We start from the raw sequence: 16,445 nt of genomic DNA on the forward strand, positions 1-16,445 counted from the left end.
GCCTGGTGGAAACATTGCTATCTTAGACAGAATGTATTCCACTCCTTCTTACCTGTCATGGAGGACTGAAGAGACATAAACTGATAATCAGAAAATATGGAATCCAGAGAGAATATTACACATTATTTCCATGTGGTAAAAGCAAACTTTTAATGCCAGGCAGTGTGGTACATGCCTTTAATCCCAACTCTTGGAGGCTGAAGCAGACAGATCTCTGCAAATTCAAGGCCAACCTGGCCTACCCAGCAAGCTACAGGATAGCCAGGGCTACATAGATTCTGTCTCAAACCAACAAATAGATCATATTGTGTGTAATAGTGTAGTACAGCCTATATGTGACAGATAGTACCTGCTTGCTAAATGAGATGCAGTTCACACAGAGATAGCACCTTGTTTCACCTTGGAGAAGCCTTCCAGTCTATAATCTCCCACACGCCTTGTCTTGTTGCCCTAGACGTGCCTCAAGCCTCAGAGATGGGCTTGATGATTCCTATCAGAAACCCCAAGTCCATTTGTTGACTTTGCCCTACAAACCAGGCCATGGTTTGTTTGCAGGGTTTGCTCTCCATGATCCAGCCTTTCACTCAACAACATGGAAACAGCTTCTTCATGAAGATCTCTTGACTTAAGGGCAAAATCACCACATGCCTAGAACTATGCTGTGGGTGACAAAGAGACTTGAAGTTACATGTTCAATGTCTGTGTGTCTGAACAACAAGGTTAGTTTAATGCATTAAGTACTACTAAGTTTTGCACACTCATGAAATTCAAATGACATCACTGTTTATCTAGAATAACCACAGCAGAAATGGAAGCCAGGTTAATCAAGCCTGTGGTTTCTTGCCTACCTTAGAATAAGCAGATCGTTGCTGAATAAACCATCTAAACATGATTTTATATTTTAATGTTTAAATCCCATGGGTACCCATAGGAACACACTGAATCATGTATGCAGTGTACCCAGACATCATTTTGATGGCACTGTTACCCTCCTACATGGCTGTGTGGCACTTTGCCTGGCTGGACAAATTAATAAAGCCCTGGGTTGCTTTTGCAGCGGGCTGTGGAGTCAGTCCTGGGACATACGTCAGAACGCTTGAAGCAGCACCAGTGGGTCTAATGCCCCCTCTTCTGAAGGCTCTGGGGTCACATCGCATAGAGGTTAAGTGGATGCCACCGACAAGACCCAATGGAATCATCACCAGCTATGTCATTCACAGGTGAGAGGTTCTCGATTGGGGATGCATGCCATCCAAGGGCTGCAGAATCACGTGCATGGTCCACATGAACAGGGGACAGAAGGGCATTCATGTGCTATGGAGCACATGCAGGTGGAGACTGTTGGAAACTGTGACCTCCCCTCTGATACACTGCCCAATACCAGGGCCCACAGTTACTGTGTGACCCTTTCCTTGAGATCAGTTTGACAATTGAGACTCTACAGCCCTTGTCTTCTGTTTTGTTTTGTTTTGTTTTATCTCCATAACTCCTACCATACATGCTGCCATCTTTGTTTTTCCTCATCTTGTCCATTTTTCTTTGCTTCTTTGTGTTTGTGCAATTCTAGGTCAAAACCAGGGCCTCATACATGGTACGCAACTGTTCCTCTGCGCCATATCCCCAGACCTTCCATTCAGCTCTAAGCCTCTTTTCTTAGCTTGTGATATATTTCTCCTCACCATGTGCAGAATTTATTGCACTGATCTCCCTAATATAAAGAAAGTGAAAGCAGAAAGAGCAGAAATGGGAAAGGCAGGAAGGACATGGCTGAGGAAGGATGAGGAAGGACAGGAGTAGAGCGGAAAAGAAGGAGGTGAGGAGAGGGGAGGGGAGGGACGAGGAGATAGGAGAGAAATGAGAGAAGAAAGAAGAGACAGAAACAGAGACTTATAGAGGGAAGCTGAAAATAAAAGATGGGTCAGAGGCAAAGGCCCTGTGTGCTTGATCCCTACGGCAGAAAACACGGACAGGTATGGCTGGCAGGCATTGCTACACATGAAGCTCCACTACAAAGACAACAGAAGTCACAAAACTGCAGCCTGCTCCCCACCCCTACCCCTGCCATCCCACCCTCTGGTAGTCTCCCTGGCACTTTCCACTGCTCTTTGTTTGGTCTATGAACCCAGGACCTTCAGTGATAGCTCCTGTAGGCATTAGACCCTTTATTCAGACCCTCCTCCAGTGATCAGCTAAGGGTGTGTAGGCAAAACAAATGGGAAGGGAGAAACTATGGTTACATTTCTGTCTATGTAAGGGGCGTTGCCTAAAATAATCAAGCCTGACTTTTCAGCAGACAGTAATTTGAAAAATAATGTTTCTGATTCAAATACATGTGGACATACAAAAACATGCAAAAACACACTTTACACTAAGCACTTTAGTACAGGATCTCAGATATCCAGCCTCCAGAAATGATTTCCTCCCAATTACTCAATGCTAATTGCACAGGAGAGGTGCAACAAAATCCTGCTCTGAATGAAGGGAAATAGGCCACTGTCAGAGAGCCAGACAAGGCTCCAGTCTGTTGGTTTTGTAAACAAAGCTCCTGATTACAGTGAACATCCCGTGGCAGCTACAGCAAAGGGAAACAGGAACCCGAATGCAGAAAGGCCGCTTCAGTGAAAAATACTGTAAATTGAATTTGACAGCATTTGATGGCATTTGATTATTCTAGTCACAGGCAAACAATGATATAAAGAGTAATATGAAACAGAATGTGTTACTGCCTAGCCGACTCCGACGCAATAAACCTTCCCCCAGCGTGACACAATCACTTCACCATCATAATTGTGGCCTGTTTGATACCTCCGAGTACAGCGGAAGGGCGCTGACTGACACAGATACATTTTGTTTTTTATTTAAAGTGAAATGAAAATGGTGCACCGGGGCCCCAGATACAATCGTTATATTCACCTGCCGAGGCATGAATCACTTGGCAGTTATTCCGGCTGAAGTTTAAATGTGCTTAGACAACAACAATATCAAATTTTTCTTAGATAGCTGCAGAAAAAAAATCAGAAATTTGTAAGGACAGAAATAGCATGTAGACACACAGTTCTTTTTCATCCTGCGATGACGACGACGACGCAGGGCCCCTTGCATGGCTCCGGCTGGAGCCTGCAAGCTTCTGAGGAGCTTACGCAAAGCAATTCCTACTCCATCACTCGCCTGCTGTCTTCTGTCACCGAAGGAAACAGGGTCAGCCGAAACCAGAGACAAGGCTTGACCTATGCAGATATTCTCATCAAATCACAGGAAGCTAACATGCCGGTTTCATTTTGAGAACGCTTGTGGCAATTCTCACTGATCCCCTGAATTACTCCCCACCTCTCTTCTGTTGTTTTAATATTGCTTCTATGTATCATACTGTTAAAAATAGAAAGTGTCTACCCTAATAAGGTGATAAGATGTTTATGATCTCAAGAACTAAACAGAATAGTCCACGTGTCATGTTTCATATTGCTGAGACTCAGGGAGGAAGGCTTCAGCTCTTCTCATGGTTACCTGGGTGGAGCCAACAGCAGTGTTCGAGAGTTGGCTTCTTCATGTCTCATTGGATCAAAAGCAGAAGCTGAGCCCACCCGCAGCTCTCGCCTCTGTTCCTAAGCCCATACCCCTGCTCGCTCTTATCCCAAAGGTTCCACAACCTCTCAAAACAGCACCACCAACTGGAGACCAAGGGTTCCAACACCTGGGTCTGTGAGGAGGGTTCCATATTTAAGTCCCCATAACCTGTTAATGACATACTCTTGATGTGAATATCCCAGCTTAAATTTCCAGTTACCTATACTGCCTTGTTGACTCCATACAAGTCTTATGGAAGTTTTCTGTAAAGGTTTTCATGATCAGTGGGGAAGTTTATAGTATTGTTTTATAGCTTATTTACTATCAAGAATCAGGCAAGGTCAGCTTGCGTGTTCGTATCTTCCTCAAAGAGAGGTTGGTTAGCATAAAGATTCTTCAGTTTAACCACCTTGTCAGGTCCACAGCCTTATAAATGGTAAAATTCTCCATCTTCAAAATCCAACTAGGATGCGTTGGATTAGGAATTGGCGAAGCACTTAGTAAAATTATCTCCACCCAATAGGAGCTTCCATGTAAATAGAGATGAAATTACACAATGCTTATAGTCTCAGGAAGCTTCCCTTTTAAATGAATAATGATATTTGAACTATCTATGTGCATTAGAAGTCAAAAGTCCGTACAAAGACACCTTAACACTGTGAAGAAGGAAAGAAAGAAAGAAAAAAAAATGGTGAAACTTCCTTTGGGTATTAAAAAAGACTTTAGGTTGGTGTTTCCAAGCAGGAAACAGATAACTGAGAAAAGGCAACCATTAAACCAAAGGCAAAGAAGCATTGATGAAGTCTAATTTGTATAGTGTGAAAAGGCAGATATGGGCATTGAGTTAGATGATAAATAGCTTAGATCTATACATGTGTGTCTATCCATACCAAGGGACACACAGCTCTTTAAACTTTAATTCTTATTACTGATGATCTTACTATTACACAATACAAGATAAACAGAAAGTGTGATGGATAACAGAATGTAGGGCACGCAAGAACACGTCAGCAACTTTAGAGGTGCGTTACTTACCTTTCATTGCTGTGACAAAACACCAGGACCAGAAGGGGTTTATGGATAAATGGGTTTCTTTGGGCTCATGTTCAGAAGGGGGAGAAGTCCATAATGTTGGGGGATGGGTGGTAGCAAGAAGCCAGAGTGAGAAACTGAGAGATCACATGTTTAACTGCAAAAAGAAGCAAAGACAGACCTGAAAGTGAGGGAGACTCTAGACTCTCAAAGCCTAGCCTCTTCCTCAAGGCTGCGTCTGTTCAAGGCTCTGTAAGCTCCCCAAGCAGCACTACCCCCTGGGGACCCCAAGTCTTCACAGAGCTGAGCCTATAGGGATTGTTGGTTTCTTGCTTTGTTTGTTTCATTCAAAAACCACAATAGAGTGCCTCTATTTTTAGAATATGCATGGAGTAGTTCATGATGTCAATGTGATTAAGACTAGTCCTTCCAAAGTAAGACCGTGGTGACCACTGGCATTTTAAAAGAAACGTGCTTAGTAAGAAAGAGTATTTAAGCACAGCAGTATGAAAGGTCACATGACTGATCCTTATAACCTAGCTAAGGCATGTATGATCACTATGAATAGATGTGAACACTGGTCATTTTAGTATATTAACATTGATGCATTCTGTTTTCTTTTTTATAAAAAATCATATTTCTCATGCATTTCTCTTGGAGGTTTCATGTTTATTAGTCTATAATCTTTACGCAGTAAATCTTTTTGTGATCATGTTAAAAATAGCACATTGGTTATTTCTTCCAATTCTTCTATGGCTCTTCTTATTTCTAAAACAAATTAGTTTTGTGAACAGGAGTAAGATAAAAATTCCAGTCTTCATTAGAAAAGAGTTTCTCCACAGTATTTTATGAATTACCAGTTTGATATGCTGCCTACTCAAAGTTTATTATTTAGTCTGTTTAAGGAACACACATACACATATACATAATATATATATACATATATAATATTATAATGTATGTGATATATAATTCATACATAAATATGTATTTATATGTGTTGTATATATAATATAAGTAATATAATATATAAATATATAATGTATGTAATATATTATATAATATATAATACACATATGCATAAATACATATATACATACCTAATATACACATACACATATACATACATATACACATACATATACATATACTGTGGTAGATAGAACTTAACTGACCTAGCAGTGGAGGCATTATAGGTGTCAATAAAGTAAGAAAATTCCCAACATCCATAGTTGAAGTACTTGCCATGTGTAGCTAAAATCCAAAGCACTCTCAGAACAGACTTAGGTCATCTGGATATTGACTTTGGGTAGACTTTAACAGGCCAGGCTGACCAACTTAGGTGCTTGGGGCTTTGTGTGTGTGTGTGTGTGTGTGTGTGTGTGTGTGTGTGTGTGTGTGTGTGTGTATTTTAATATCAAACCAAGAATAACATAAAGAAACATGATCATAGAAAGAACATGGGCTGTGTGGCCAAAGGATGTAGCTTTGCCACTTCCTGGTGGTACAGGCAGTAACCTGGGTGAGTTACCTATAAAGCTATGCAGATTTTGGCTCAAAAACATAAAGAATGATTGACCTCTGCAAGTTGTCTAGGAAATGGTGAAATGATACCTGTGAAGTACTGTGTTAAATGCACAGCAGCAAAATTAGGAAGCAGAGCTGGAAGTCATGGATACTTATTGAAGAACAAAGGAAGACTCTTGGTGACAAAAGACATGGGCTCTGTAGCAGAGTGCTTATGTCTGTTTTTCGTTAAGAAAAGTGGATTTTTCTTTACATTTATAGGTAGAGAAAATGCCTAGATTATTAGACACCAAAATAATGGCAGCAGAACTTATCTGACAGGACAGGTATGGAGAGTCTTCTCAACCCTCCTCCTGTTCACTTATTATCGTCTCACTTACAATCAGTGTGTTACATGGTATGGTAAAGGCAAAATTGTAACTTGACTGAATCCAGATGCAGTCTGCCATCACTCTCCATGATTTTCCTATCTCCCTCTTTCTTTAGACCTCATCACTTGCATAGCAATCAAGGTGTAATCATGAAGAGAGAGAGAGAGAGAGAGAGAGAGAGAGAGAGAGAGAGAGAGAGAGAGAGAGAGAGAGAGAGAGATTTCTTTAACCAAGGAATTTTATGTTAGTAGCCATGCAGGATAAACGTGTTAATTTGGTAACTGAAAACATAAGAAGAAAACTCGAGGCTAACTTGGGAGTGGCAGCTGTACAAAAGTAGAAGGCACCTCAGGGGCTGAGGGAACAAAGGAAGTGGACAGAGTTATTAAAACAGAGAAATCCAGAGGTAGAGCCCTGAGCTGGGTAGGGTCCCAGAATTCCAGGGAGGGTATCTGTGCCACTGGCTCCTTGAGGAGGAAACAGAAAAACTTAGCTGTTTTCTCAAATGGAATTAACTTTGTACTAGACACATCTCCTCTTCCCAAGTGGAAGATTCCTTGCTGGGAAGATGCTCAGAGTGACAGCTATGAAAGGAAAGAAGAAGAGAGTCAGTTCCTCTCGCACTTGAATGTCCATCTGGTACCCACTATTGATGGAACCCATCATCCAACTCCTTGATAAAGCAGAAATGGAGATCTCAATCTCTATGCCATGTAATAAATATATTTAAAATATTTAAAGAAGGACATTTTATACACAAAATGAGAACAAATGGTTGTGGAAAATCTAGACTTTCCAGACTCCTATTTACCTTTATTCTCCTCCTAGTGGTAGGCAATATTAAATCACTTGTTTGTGAAAAAGAGTTGCCCAACTGCGCTCTTCATAATGACTGGTCCACATGGCTGCCCACGGAGAGCAGAGCATGCAACCTGTACATGCACACTGTTCGGGAAGAGCAGGACCATTCCCACGGGCTGTTGCCACCCAATAATTAGGAAAAGGAATGTGTTCTCCTCAGCCTCGTCTCTGGGTGTGTTCAGATACAAAGAGAGCCTGGCTTTTGACACCACACGTGGGGTGGGTGCAGCATGTTGTTCAGTGCTGTTAATATATTACATAATCAATGTAGAAATACTTTCCCAGACCTCTTCCTTTCATTGTTTTGGTGAACACACTCGAAGCTACCGTCACATCACATCTCTAGAATAGTGCAGATCCTTACAATTCCCCCTCAGACAGCATTTTCTTTTAATGTCATTTTTATGACAAACCATGGCTACATCTCAATTTGGGAAATCATGAGATGCTTAATAGAAATTAACTGAATTGTCATAGCAGGTCTGAAGTGGGACAGAGTAGAAAACGTAGTCTTCCCATAGAACTCTGATGGGTTTGCTTACACTGTCCTATCCCAAGCAGTTGCTTCTAGAATGCCAACCTGAGTCCTTGGCTGTGAGTGAGTCATTAGAGTGGAAGCCAATCATACACCCCATACCTGAGCCATGCAGCAGGCACAGAGACAAGTTTGGCACACCTACATGGAATGTGTAACCGAGTCCACAAGTGGAAGCAGGTCACAATGAAGCCACAGGTCAATGAGGTGGACCTATGATGCCTCTCTAGCTCATCATTGCTCATCCTTACACCACAGTGATGGTCCCTTGGAGAAACATCAGATTCCCAGCATGAGAGATTTTCCATGTCCCGCTTCTATTTTGTGAGAGGTACTGTCATTTGCTTTGTCTTAATCACCCTCTGAGTTTTGATGGGCCCGGTTAATCTGAGATGGCAGCTTGTGTGTTCCCCAGCGTCTGAAGAGGGTGTTAATTAAAGACTTCTAACAGCCTGGAAAATATTGATTTATTCAACACTCTCTTCTCCACTAGAGACTGAGCTGGAAGAGGAGGTCCCCGCTTTTCATTACATTCTTCATCAGTCTAACTCTCTACTTCAATAAAATATAAGAACTGATAAAGGTGGGGCCACAGGACAGAAATAAATCATCAAGTCATCCGCCTTGTAGATACTCCTTTGAAAAGCAGATGCCTGAGCCCTTCATGGACACTGGGAACATGGAGATGTAACAGGCCCAGTTCTCTTCCTGTCAAATGTGCATTGTAATTTTACACCTGGATGAGCAAAAATCTGTTTCCAACTCAACCTCAGATCTGTGAGGCCATCGTAACTGACAGTTCCTTTTCTCCTGTCTCAGTGTTTAATGGTTTATATATTCAATACCAAAAGACAATGAATTGAGCTGAGTTTTGTTAGCAACAAAACCTCAACTGTAAAATGACAGAGTAAACTTATACTCTGGGAGTTGGAAGAATATTTTGAGAATATTCTGGATTGAGATAGGTTTTAGGAGACATCAAAATAATACTTGGTCCTTTAAAACCCTCTAACTCAAACTCCTGATCGTGTACTCACCCTGTGGTTTTCATTTTCATACAGTCCTGTTTCATGTTCTCAATTCATCTCCTTTGGGTATGGCTGGCTCATCTCTGTATCGCTGCTCCTGAGTCAAAGATGCTGTTTATGTGTGGTTCTCGATGTATAGCCACAAGTGTATTAAGAAGCAATGAGAATGTTTCCTGCTTTGATGGGGGCATGATTTAATTAAGATTGATTTTAATGGAGAGAAAATAAGTGGCAGATAAGAAATCCATAGAAATACTGTTCAACCATCCCGCAGGCATATGTGAGGTGTATGACTCTAGGTAAATCTCGGGAAGAACTGTGGATTCTCTAGCCATGTCTGTCCCACAGTGGGCCAGCTGAGGTACTGGGGCATAGTGATCTCCAGCATCCCGCAGTAGCAGAGGGGTCAACCTTGCTTAGCTTTGTAGTCACCAAAGTCCATCAGTTATCAGAGAGCCGTGTGGAACCTCAGTCAGATGGAACATCAGTTAGCCAGAGAGTCGTATGGAGCCTCACACAATCCACCTACCACAGACTTAGGATTCCCCAGCCACTGGCCACTGTGTACCCACTTCTGTGGTTCTATGACCAAGGGTAGAACCTGAGTAGAGCTGCTATGCATGTACCCATGATCTGCTCTTTGCTTGGAAGAATAAAATGCATAAAACAGTTCTCCATGCACTAGGAAAATATCCCACAAGAATTATAACCTAGTGTGGATTTGCTGAACTATTCCCATGATGGACACACGTTTTTCCCAGCTCAGGTAACCAAATCTCACGGGCATGCCCAGACATTTGTCTCCTGGGTGACTCCAGATCTTGCCACCTTGACAATATTAACAGAGACAGAAAATACAGAGAAACATTTTACTAAAACATAATGTATGCTTCAGGGTTATAACTTTCAAATAGTGTATTTGGTCCCTTGCATTGCATGCATCTTTCAAGAGAAGATAATACAACAAAATGTGATCACTGGTTATTTCGTTGTTGTTGTTGCTCCCACAAAAGCCTGAAGAAAGTAACTTAAGGGACAATGTGAGGGTACAGTCCCTCAGGAGGGGAAGGTGTAGCAGCAGGAGTGTCCCATTACATCCTTAGTGGAGAAGTGGAGAGGTGCAGGAGTATCCTGGTTACATCCTTAGTGGAGAAGTGGAGAGGCGCAGGAGTATCCTGGTTACATCCTTAGTGGAGAAGTGGAGAGGCACAGGAGTATCCTGGTTACATCCTTAGTGGAGAAGTGGAGAGGTGCAGGAGTATCCTGGTTACATCCTTAGTGGAGAAGTGGAGAGGTGCAGGAGTATCCTGGTTACATCCTTAGTGGAGAAGTGGAGAGACACAGGAGTATCCTGGTTACATCCTTAGTGGAGAAGTGGAGAGGCACAGGAGTATCCTGGTTACATCCTTAGTGGAGAAGTGGAGAGGTGCAGGAGTATCCTGGTTACATCCTTAGTGGAGAAGTGGAGAGGTGCAGGAGTATCCTGGTTACATCCTTAGTGGAGAAGTGGAGAGGCACAGGAGTATCCTGGTTACATCCTTAGTGGAGAAGTGGAGAGGTGCAGGAGTATCCTGGTTACATCCTTAGTGGAGAAGTGGAGAGGCACAGGAGTATCCTGGTTACATCCTTAGTGGAGAAGTGGAGAGGTGCAGGAGTATCCTGGTTACATCCTTAGTGGAGAAGAGGAGAGGTGCAGGAGTATCCTGGTTACATCCTTAGTGGAGAAGTGGAGAGGTGCAGGAGTATCCTGGTTACATCCTTAGTGGAGAAGTGGAGAGGTGCAGGAGTATCCTGGTTACATCCTTAGTGGAGAAGTGGAGAGGTGCAGGAGTATCCTGGTTACATCCTTAGTGGAGAAGTGGAGAGGTACAGGAGTATCCTGGTTACATCCTTAGTGGAGAAGTGGAGAGGCACAGGAGTATCCTGGTTACATCCTTAGTGGAGAAGTGGAGAGGCACAGGAGTATCCTGGTTACATCCTTAGTGGAGAAGTGGAGAGGTGCACGAGTGTCCCATTACATCCACAGTCAAGCCGAGAGGTGTGTGTACTGGTGCACAGCTTGCTTTCGTGTTTTTATTCAGTCCAGGAGCCCAGCCCATGAGAAGATGCCACTCATAGGGTGAGTCTTCTCAGCTCAGCTGACCCAATCTAGACATTTCCTCACAGGCTTGCCCAGAGATTTGTCTCCTAGGTGATGGTAGAACTTGTCATGTTGACAATATTAAGCATCACAGTACTGTATTGGCTAATTTTTATATCTCTTATATTTGCATGTTTCTTATGACCTGTATGCACTTTTCAACACACGCACACACAACCGCACATACATGCACACACACATACATGCATGCACACACACATACACACACACATGCACACACATGAGTCAAATACATTTTAGAAATGGCCTTGAGCAGACGTCTAGCACATTCCTCATAAAGAACAATAAGTTGGAAGAAGATAACCTTCTCGATAACCAAGAAAGGAGGGAGGAATCCTAAACACAGTCTCTCTCTCTCTCTCTATCTATCTCTCTCTCTCTCTCTCTCTCTCTCTCTCTCTCTCTCTCTCTCTCTCTCTCTCTCTCGTGCATGTGTGAAGCTGTGTCTGGGTGTCACATGGCTTGCTTGGTCCTTTTGCAGGCGTCCTGCTGACACTGAAGAGGAGTCTCTGCTCTTTGTCTGGTCAGAAGGAGCTCTGGAGTTTACTGATGATACCGGCACTCTGCGGCCTTTTACACTGTATGAGTACCGAGTGAGAGCCTGGAACTCCAAGGGTGTAGTGGACAGCCCATGGTCCACAATACAGACCCTGGAAGCCCCACCTCGAGACCTCCCAGCACCACGGGTTCAAGCCACCAGTGCTCATTCAGCCCTGCTAAACTGGACAGAGCCAGAGGCCCCCAATGGCCTTATCTCCCAGTACCATGTGATCTACCAAGAAAGACCAGATGCGGCAGCACCCAGCAGTTCTACCGTGCATGCTTTCACAGTGACGGTAAGAACTTAGAATCCATAACAAGCCCTCAGATTATCTGGTTAACAGGTTATAATTCATTTCCTTATCTGCTTGTCACTTTCCTCACTTAGAGCAAAAGTGTATGAATTTTTTGTATGTGAAAAACAGCAATCTGGTCCTAGGGATAAAATAATCAATTGAGTCTGAGGTGTATTTGGGACTGGTCGGCAGACGGGAACTGATTGGTATTTTTCCTTGCAAAGAAATTAATCTCTGTACCTTTACAAACCCACTAAATAGGAATAACTCAGTATGTCCCTCAATATTGTACAGGAATGATATCAAGATAAGAATATGTAATTTTCTAGTATGTCAAAGAATTAATCTTACACACATATGTATGTTTATATGCACACAGAGAGGGGACAATAATAGTTCATGTGCTACAAAAGACACATGTGTTCCAACAGGGTATTGATTATTCTGTCCTGAACTCTTACCCCTGATGCATAAAACAATTTCATTAGTTCACCTAGTATTTCCTGAGAGTTTTCTTTATGCAAAATACTCCTATTCTATGAGAGATGCAGAAGTGTGATGGGCTTTGTCTTAGAAATTTTTGTACACTATTGTAGAGATGTGAATTTTATGGAAAAAAAATAAGAAAACCTATAGTGCCCACTGCACTGGGATTCAGATCCCACACCCCACCACTGGCCAATCATGAGTCACATTCCAAGAGCAGGTATCATACGGAAAGCATTGCTCCGGAGATGCCTCAAGGTCGACCAGAAGCACTCAGGCTGGAGAACCTGTGTGGAGAAAAATGAAATGTTAGGGCTGTAGGAAGTGGATGCTCATGGTCTCCAAAGTGTTCTGAGACGTCACTGACCAACCCTTGCAAATAAGGAGAGGTCTAGGTTGCATTGGATAATAGTTTTTTAAAATTAAAGCCATTTGCCTGTGCTTTAAGCCTATGGAAGTCCAATTTATATGGAAGTTAAGGAGTTCATGTTTGTCAGGATGGAGAACGAGCACCAGGTTAGTGTGCTGTGATGTAATTCCAAGAGAACCTTTGTGAGTGGACGGTAAAGTATAACATTTACCACCATCTGACTTTTTCTCGTACGACCCGACCATAAGCAGCACGGGAGAGAAGACATCAGCTCAGATGTCCTCATCTTATTTCACAATGGATATTTTGTTCTCCTTTTGGACATCCTGTTTCTATCAGCATTTCCCCATTTAATTTCCAGACCCTTCTTTATAAATATTAGTAGCCACTGTCTCATGTAGAAACCATCATTTCAGCTGATCATTTGATCTGTAAGAAAATGTTTTTACAAACTGTATTCTTAGAACTTGTACTCTAATCTTTTACCTGTAATTTTGGTTAAAATACTGAAATACTGTCATAAATATATTTTCATCAAAGGCATCAGTAACAATGACCAAGCCTTTGTTCTTTCAGCATATGACTTCCACGAGTTCACCCACTAGTCATATATTCTCCCCAGGTCTAATGGAATTCCTTGGGGAGAATACCATGAGTCATTGCTTGTGTGGTCTTATTATAAAACATGATTTAAGGATCCAATGGATGTGAGGTCTCTGTCCTTTGTTTGTTCTGCTGGGTTCTATTTATACATTGCTAACATGTTCCTGGAAGAGCAGCCAGCCTGTGGCCTCAGGCTGAAAGCTACACAAGGAGTGCTTCCTGCCATTGCCTTCAACGTCCCCATCCTGACAGTCACATCATGCAGCACTTTTTCTGCTTTTCTAAAACTTATTAGTCTATATGATGCTGAAGAGACTAGACAGAATAATCAGGAAATTATAATATCCCTATATCTTATTTTTGAATGTGAGCATTCATCCCAAGTGGCCTTCCAACATTCCGGATCAATGACTGTGAGAGCAAGACTCCCCAGAGATTTGGTCAGATTCATCCAGAAAGCTCCATCTGAATTGTTCAAGCAACCAAGGCCATCTTCTATAAAGCCAGGATTCAGACATTCTGGTCACCAGGCCAAATCCCCAGGACACAGTCACCATAAATTCACATGGACTGATATTCTGAGTAAGATCATCAGAAAAATAGACTATGGTTTATGACTCTCATTCCCTCCGATTCCCATATATATCGTGTGTGTGTGTGTGTGTGTGTGTGTGTGTGTGTGTGTGTAACAATCATACAGACAGACAGACAGACAGACAGACAGACAAACTTTGAGCAAAGAGCAAAGGCCACTTGTGGAGGAAAGGGCTTATTTGTAGTATACATCCTGGTCAGAGCCTATCATGAAGAGAAGTCAACACAGAAACTCAAGATAGGACCTTGGAGGCAAGAACTAAAGTAGAGACCACAGAAGAATGTTCTTACCAGCTTGCTCTCTGTTGCTCACTCTCCTGCTTTCTTAGACACCCCAGGACCAGTCTGCTGCTCCAGAGTGGGAGTGGCTCCTCCCACCATGGCTGGCAGGGAGTGAGTGACTGACTGACTTACCTACATACAGGTCAGTCTGATGGAGGAGGCATTGCCTCAGCAGAAGTTCATCTTCCAAGATCACCCTGGCTTGTGTCAAGTTGACAAAAAAGACTAACCATCACACTATATAGCCAAATATCTTCTTCTAAAATTTAAGCCTGTTTTTTTATTTGTTTGTTTTCTGAATGACATGACCTCCCTATATTGCTGCAACAGTCTTTAGGGTCAAGCAGATTTAATCATGGTGGATAAAAAGTCATCGAAAACGATTTTCCTTATCAGTACTCAGTGTTGGGGTGTACTATGAGGTTGAGTCAAGCAGTGACTGGGTACAAAGTCGGTGGATCAAATGTGAGGCAAAAGTTATTAGCTGGAGTCTGAGGTTTCTAAGCCCCTCACTACTGGGTGTCTTCTGTCTCGGCATAGAGGACTCCCTTTTAAATGTTGCTCCAAGACTCCTCCTGGATTTACTTGCTCTGGCTGAAATTTTCCCCAGCAAAGAAGTGGTGTTTACTATTAATGAGGCACGGAGTGCAAACACACAGTTAGAAAAACAAATCAACCCCAACTTGTGAAAGACATTCCAAATGTCGCTTATTTGATCCCTTGATAATTGTGGTCCCACATATACTCAAGGGACCACCAAATATCACCACCCATGGTGTAAGCTCATCTCTGGCTTGCCTGAGTCCGCCCCCTCCCCCAGAGTTGTTTAGAAACAGGTGGAGGTTGCTGGGAGAGCTGCACGAAGCAGGTGTGGTGGAGCCATGAATCCTGCTGGAGGTGGCAGTGGATGGAGAACAGGCAGCGGGGGCCCTCCATGGGGGTGAAGAGGAGATATCTTGGCAGGAGGAACAGCAACAGCAGAGGCAGCAGGAGAGGAGAAATGGGGACTCTGTGGCTTTTAATACATCTCTAATTTCTCTACCCAACATCGCAAAAAGCCATCTCTCTTCTAGTCTAAGTTGGTCCTTCTGAAACGCAAAGACCCACACACTCTGAGGGTGTCCTCAGATCTTTGTAGACTTCCTTACTGAAAACAGGCTTCGGTTACAAATCCTTAAACTTACTTCCCCCATTAGCTCTGTGATGGATGGGGCGGTGTCAGAAGAGAGGCTGAATTTAGCCTCTCTTGGCATGCAAGAGTTCCATGGTGCTACTTGCAGGAACGCTCCTGGCGAGGCTGGCGAGGCTGCCACCAACCACTCAGGTCTGTTTGCTTTTGCTCCCTGGCACCTGTCACTGCGCTGGCAGAAATAATTTGGGTTTTAAAGGCAAAGGGGTTTTACCTACAAGCCGGTGCTCTAAGCATGTCCCTGCTTGCCCTACAGATTATAGAACACCGAGCCCAAAGCATACCTTTGCCCAGTACCCTGATGGTATCTCGCTCCATATGTAGAATCAGGCATAAGGAGCTGATGAGATGAGCAAGCGATTTGGGTCAGTAAGAGTTGGCTTCTTATCTGGGCATAAAATCCAGAATTACAACACTAGTCTCTACGCTCTGGTTGCCAAACTCCCTTTCCCAATGTCAAGGAGGAGGCATTTAAAATTTCCTCATGTGCTTGGCCCAGATCTCCTTACCATTAAACAGATTTGTAGCCAAAACACATTATGAGATACTTCATAATTGCCCTATTATGAAAGGTTTGTGAGTGAATTGATGAACTCAATTCTAATCCCATTTTCGTTTTGGCTTATTATAATGTAAAATATTATGGCTTCTTACGCATGATCTTACGCTGGTTGTAGCTGTGGCCGTGTGGTATTTCTCAGCCTTTCCTCTGCAGAGCCATTTATTGAGCGGTGGGAACGCTCTGTAAGATGACTTCATTCTAGAAGGATCTCTGTTACAGACAATGGTAGGGAAAACCCTTGGCAGCTCCACCTAGACGCCCTAGTGTGTCTGCCCAATAGAGAGATTTTTTCACATTTTATGGTGTAACTAGGTCATTCTTTCTATTACATGAATAAGGCAGAGCATGTACAGGCTAGCATCATATAAAACAGTGACGTCTCATTATCAGGGCGTGTTTGATTTGATGTTGCGTTCTTGTTCACTAGCCTTGCATGATCTCCTT

At 42.9% G+C, this 16,445-nt stretch overlaps 1 protein-coding gene across 1 annotated transcript in view; it reads left to right on the plus strand.

Annotated features, from left to right (window-relative positions):
* The window catches only part of Ush2a (usherin), a 680,823-nt gene that overhangs the window by 584,096 nt on the left and 80,282 nt on the right, over positions 1–16,445 (plus strand). Inside the window, exons 59-60 of the mRNA XM_085835345.1 lie at positions 1,058–1,220; positions 11,561–11,915. Of these exons, the coding sequence (XP_085691471.1) occupies positions 1,058–1,220; positions 11,561–11,915 (518 nt within the window). The remainder of the gene's footprint in view (positions 1–1,057; positions 1,221–11,560; positions 11,916–16,445) is intronic.

Source organism: Mus caroli, unplaced genomic scaffold (assembly GCF_978045245.1).
Source record: "Mus caroli unplaced genomic scaffold, Mus_caroli_1 scaffold_1, whole genome shotgun sequence".
NCBI lineage: Eukaryota > Metazoa > Chordata > Mammalia > Rodentia > Muridae > Mus > Mus caroli.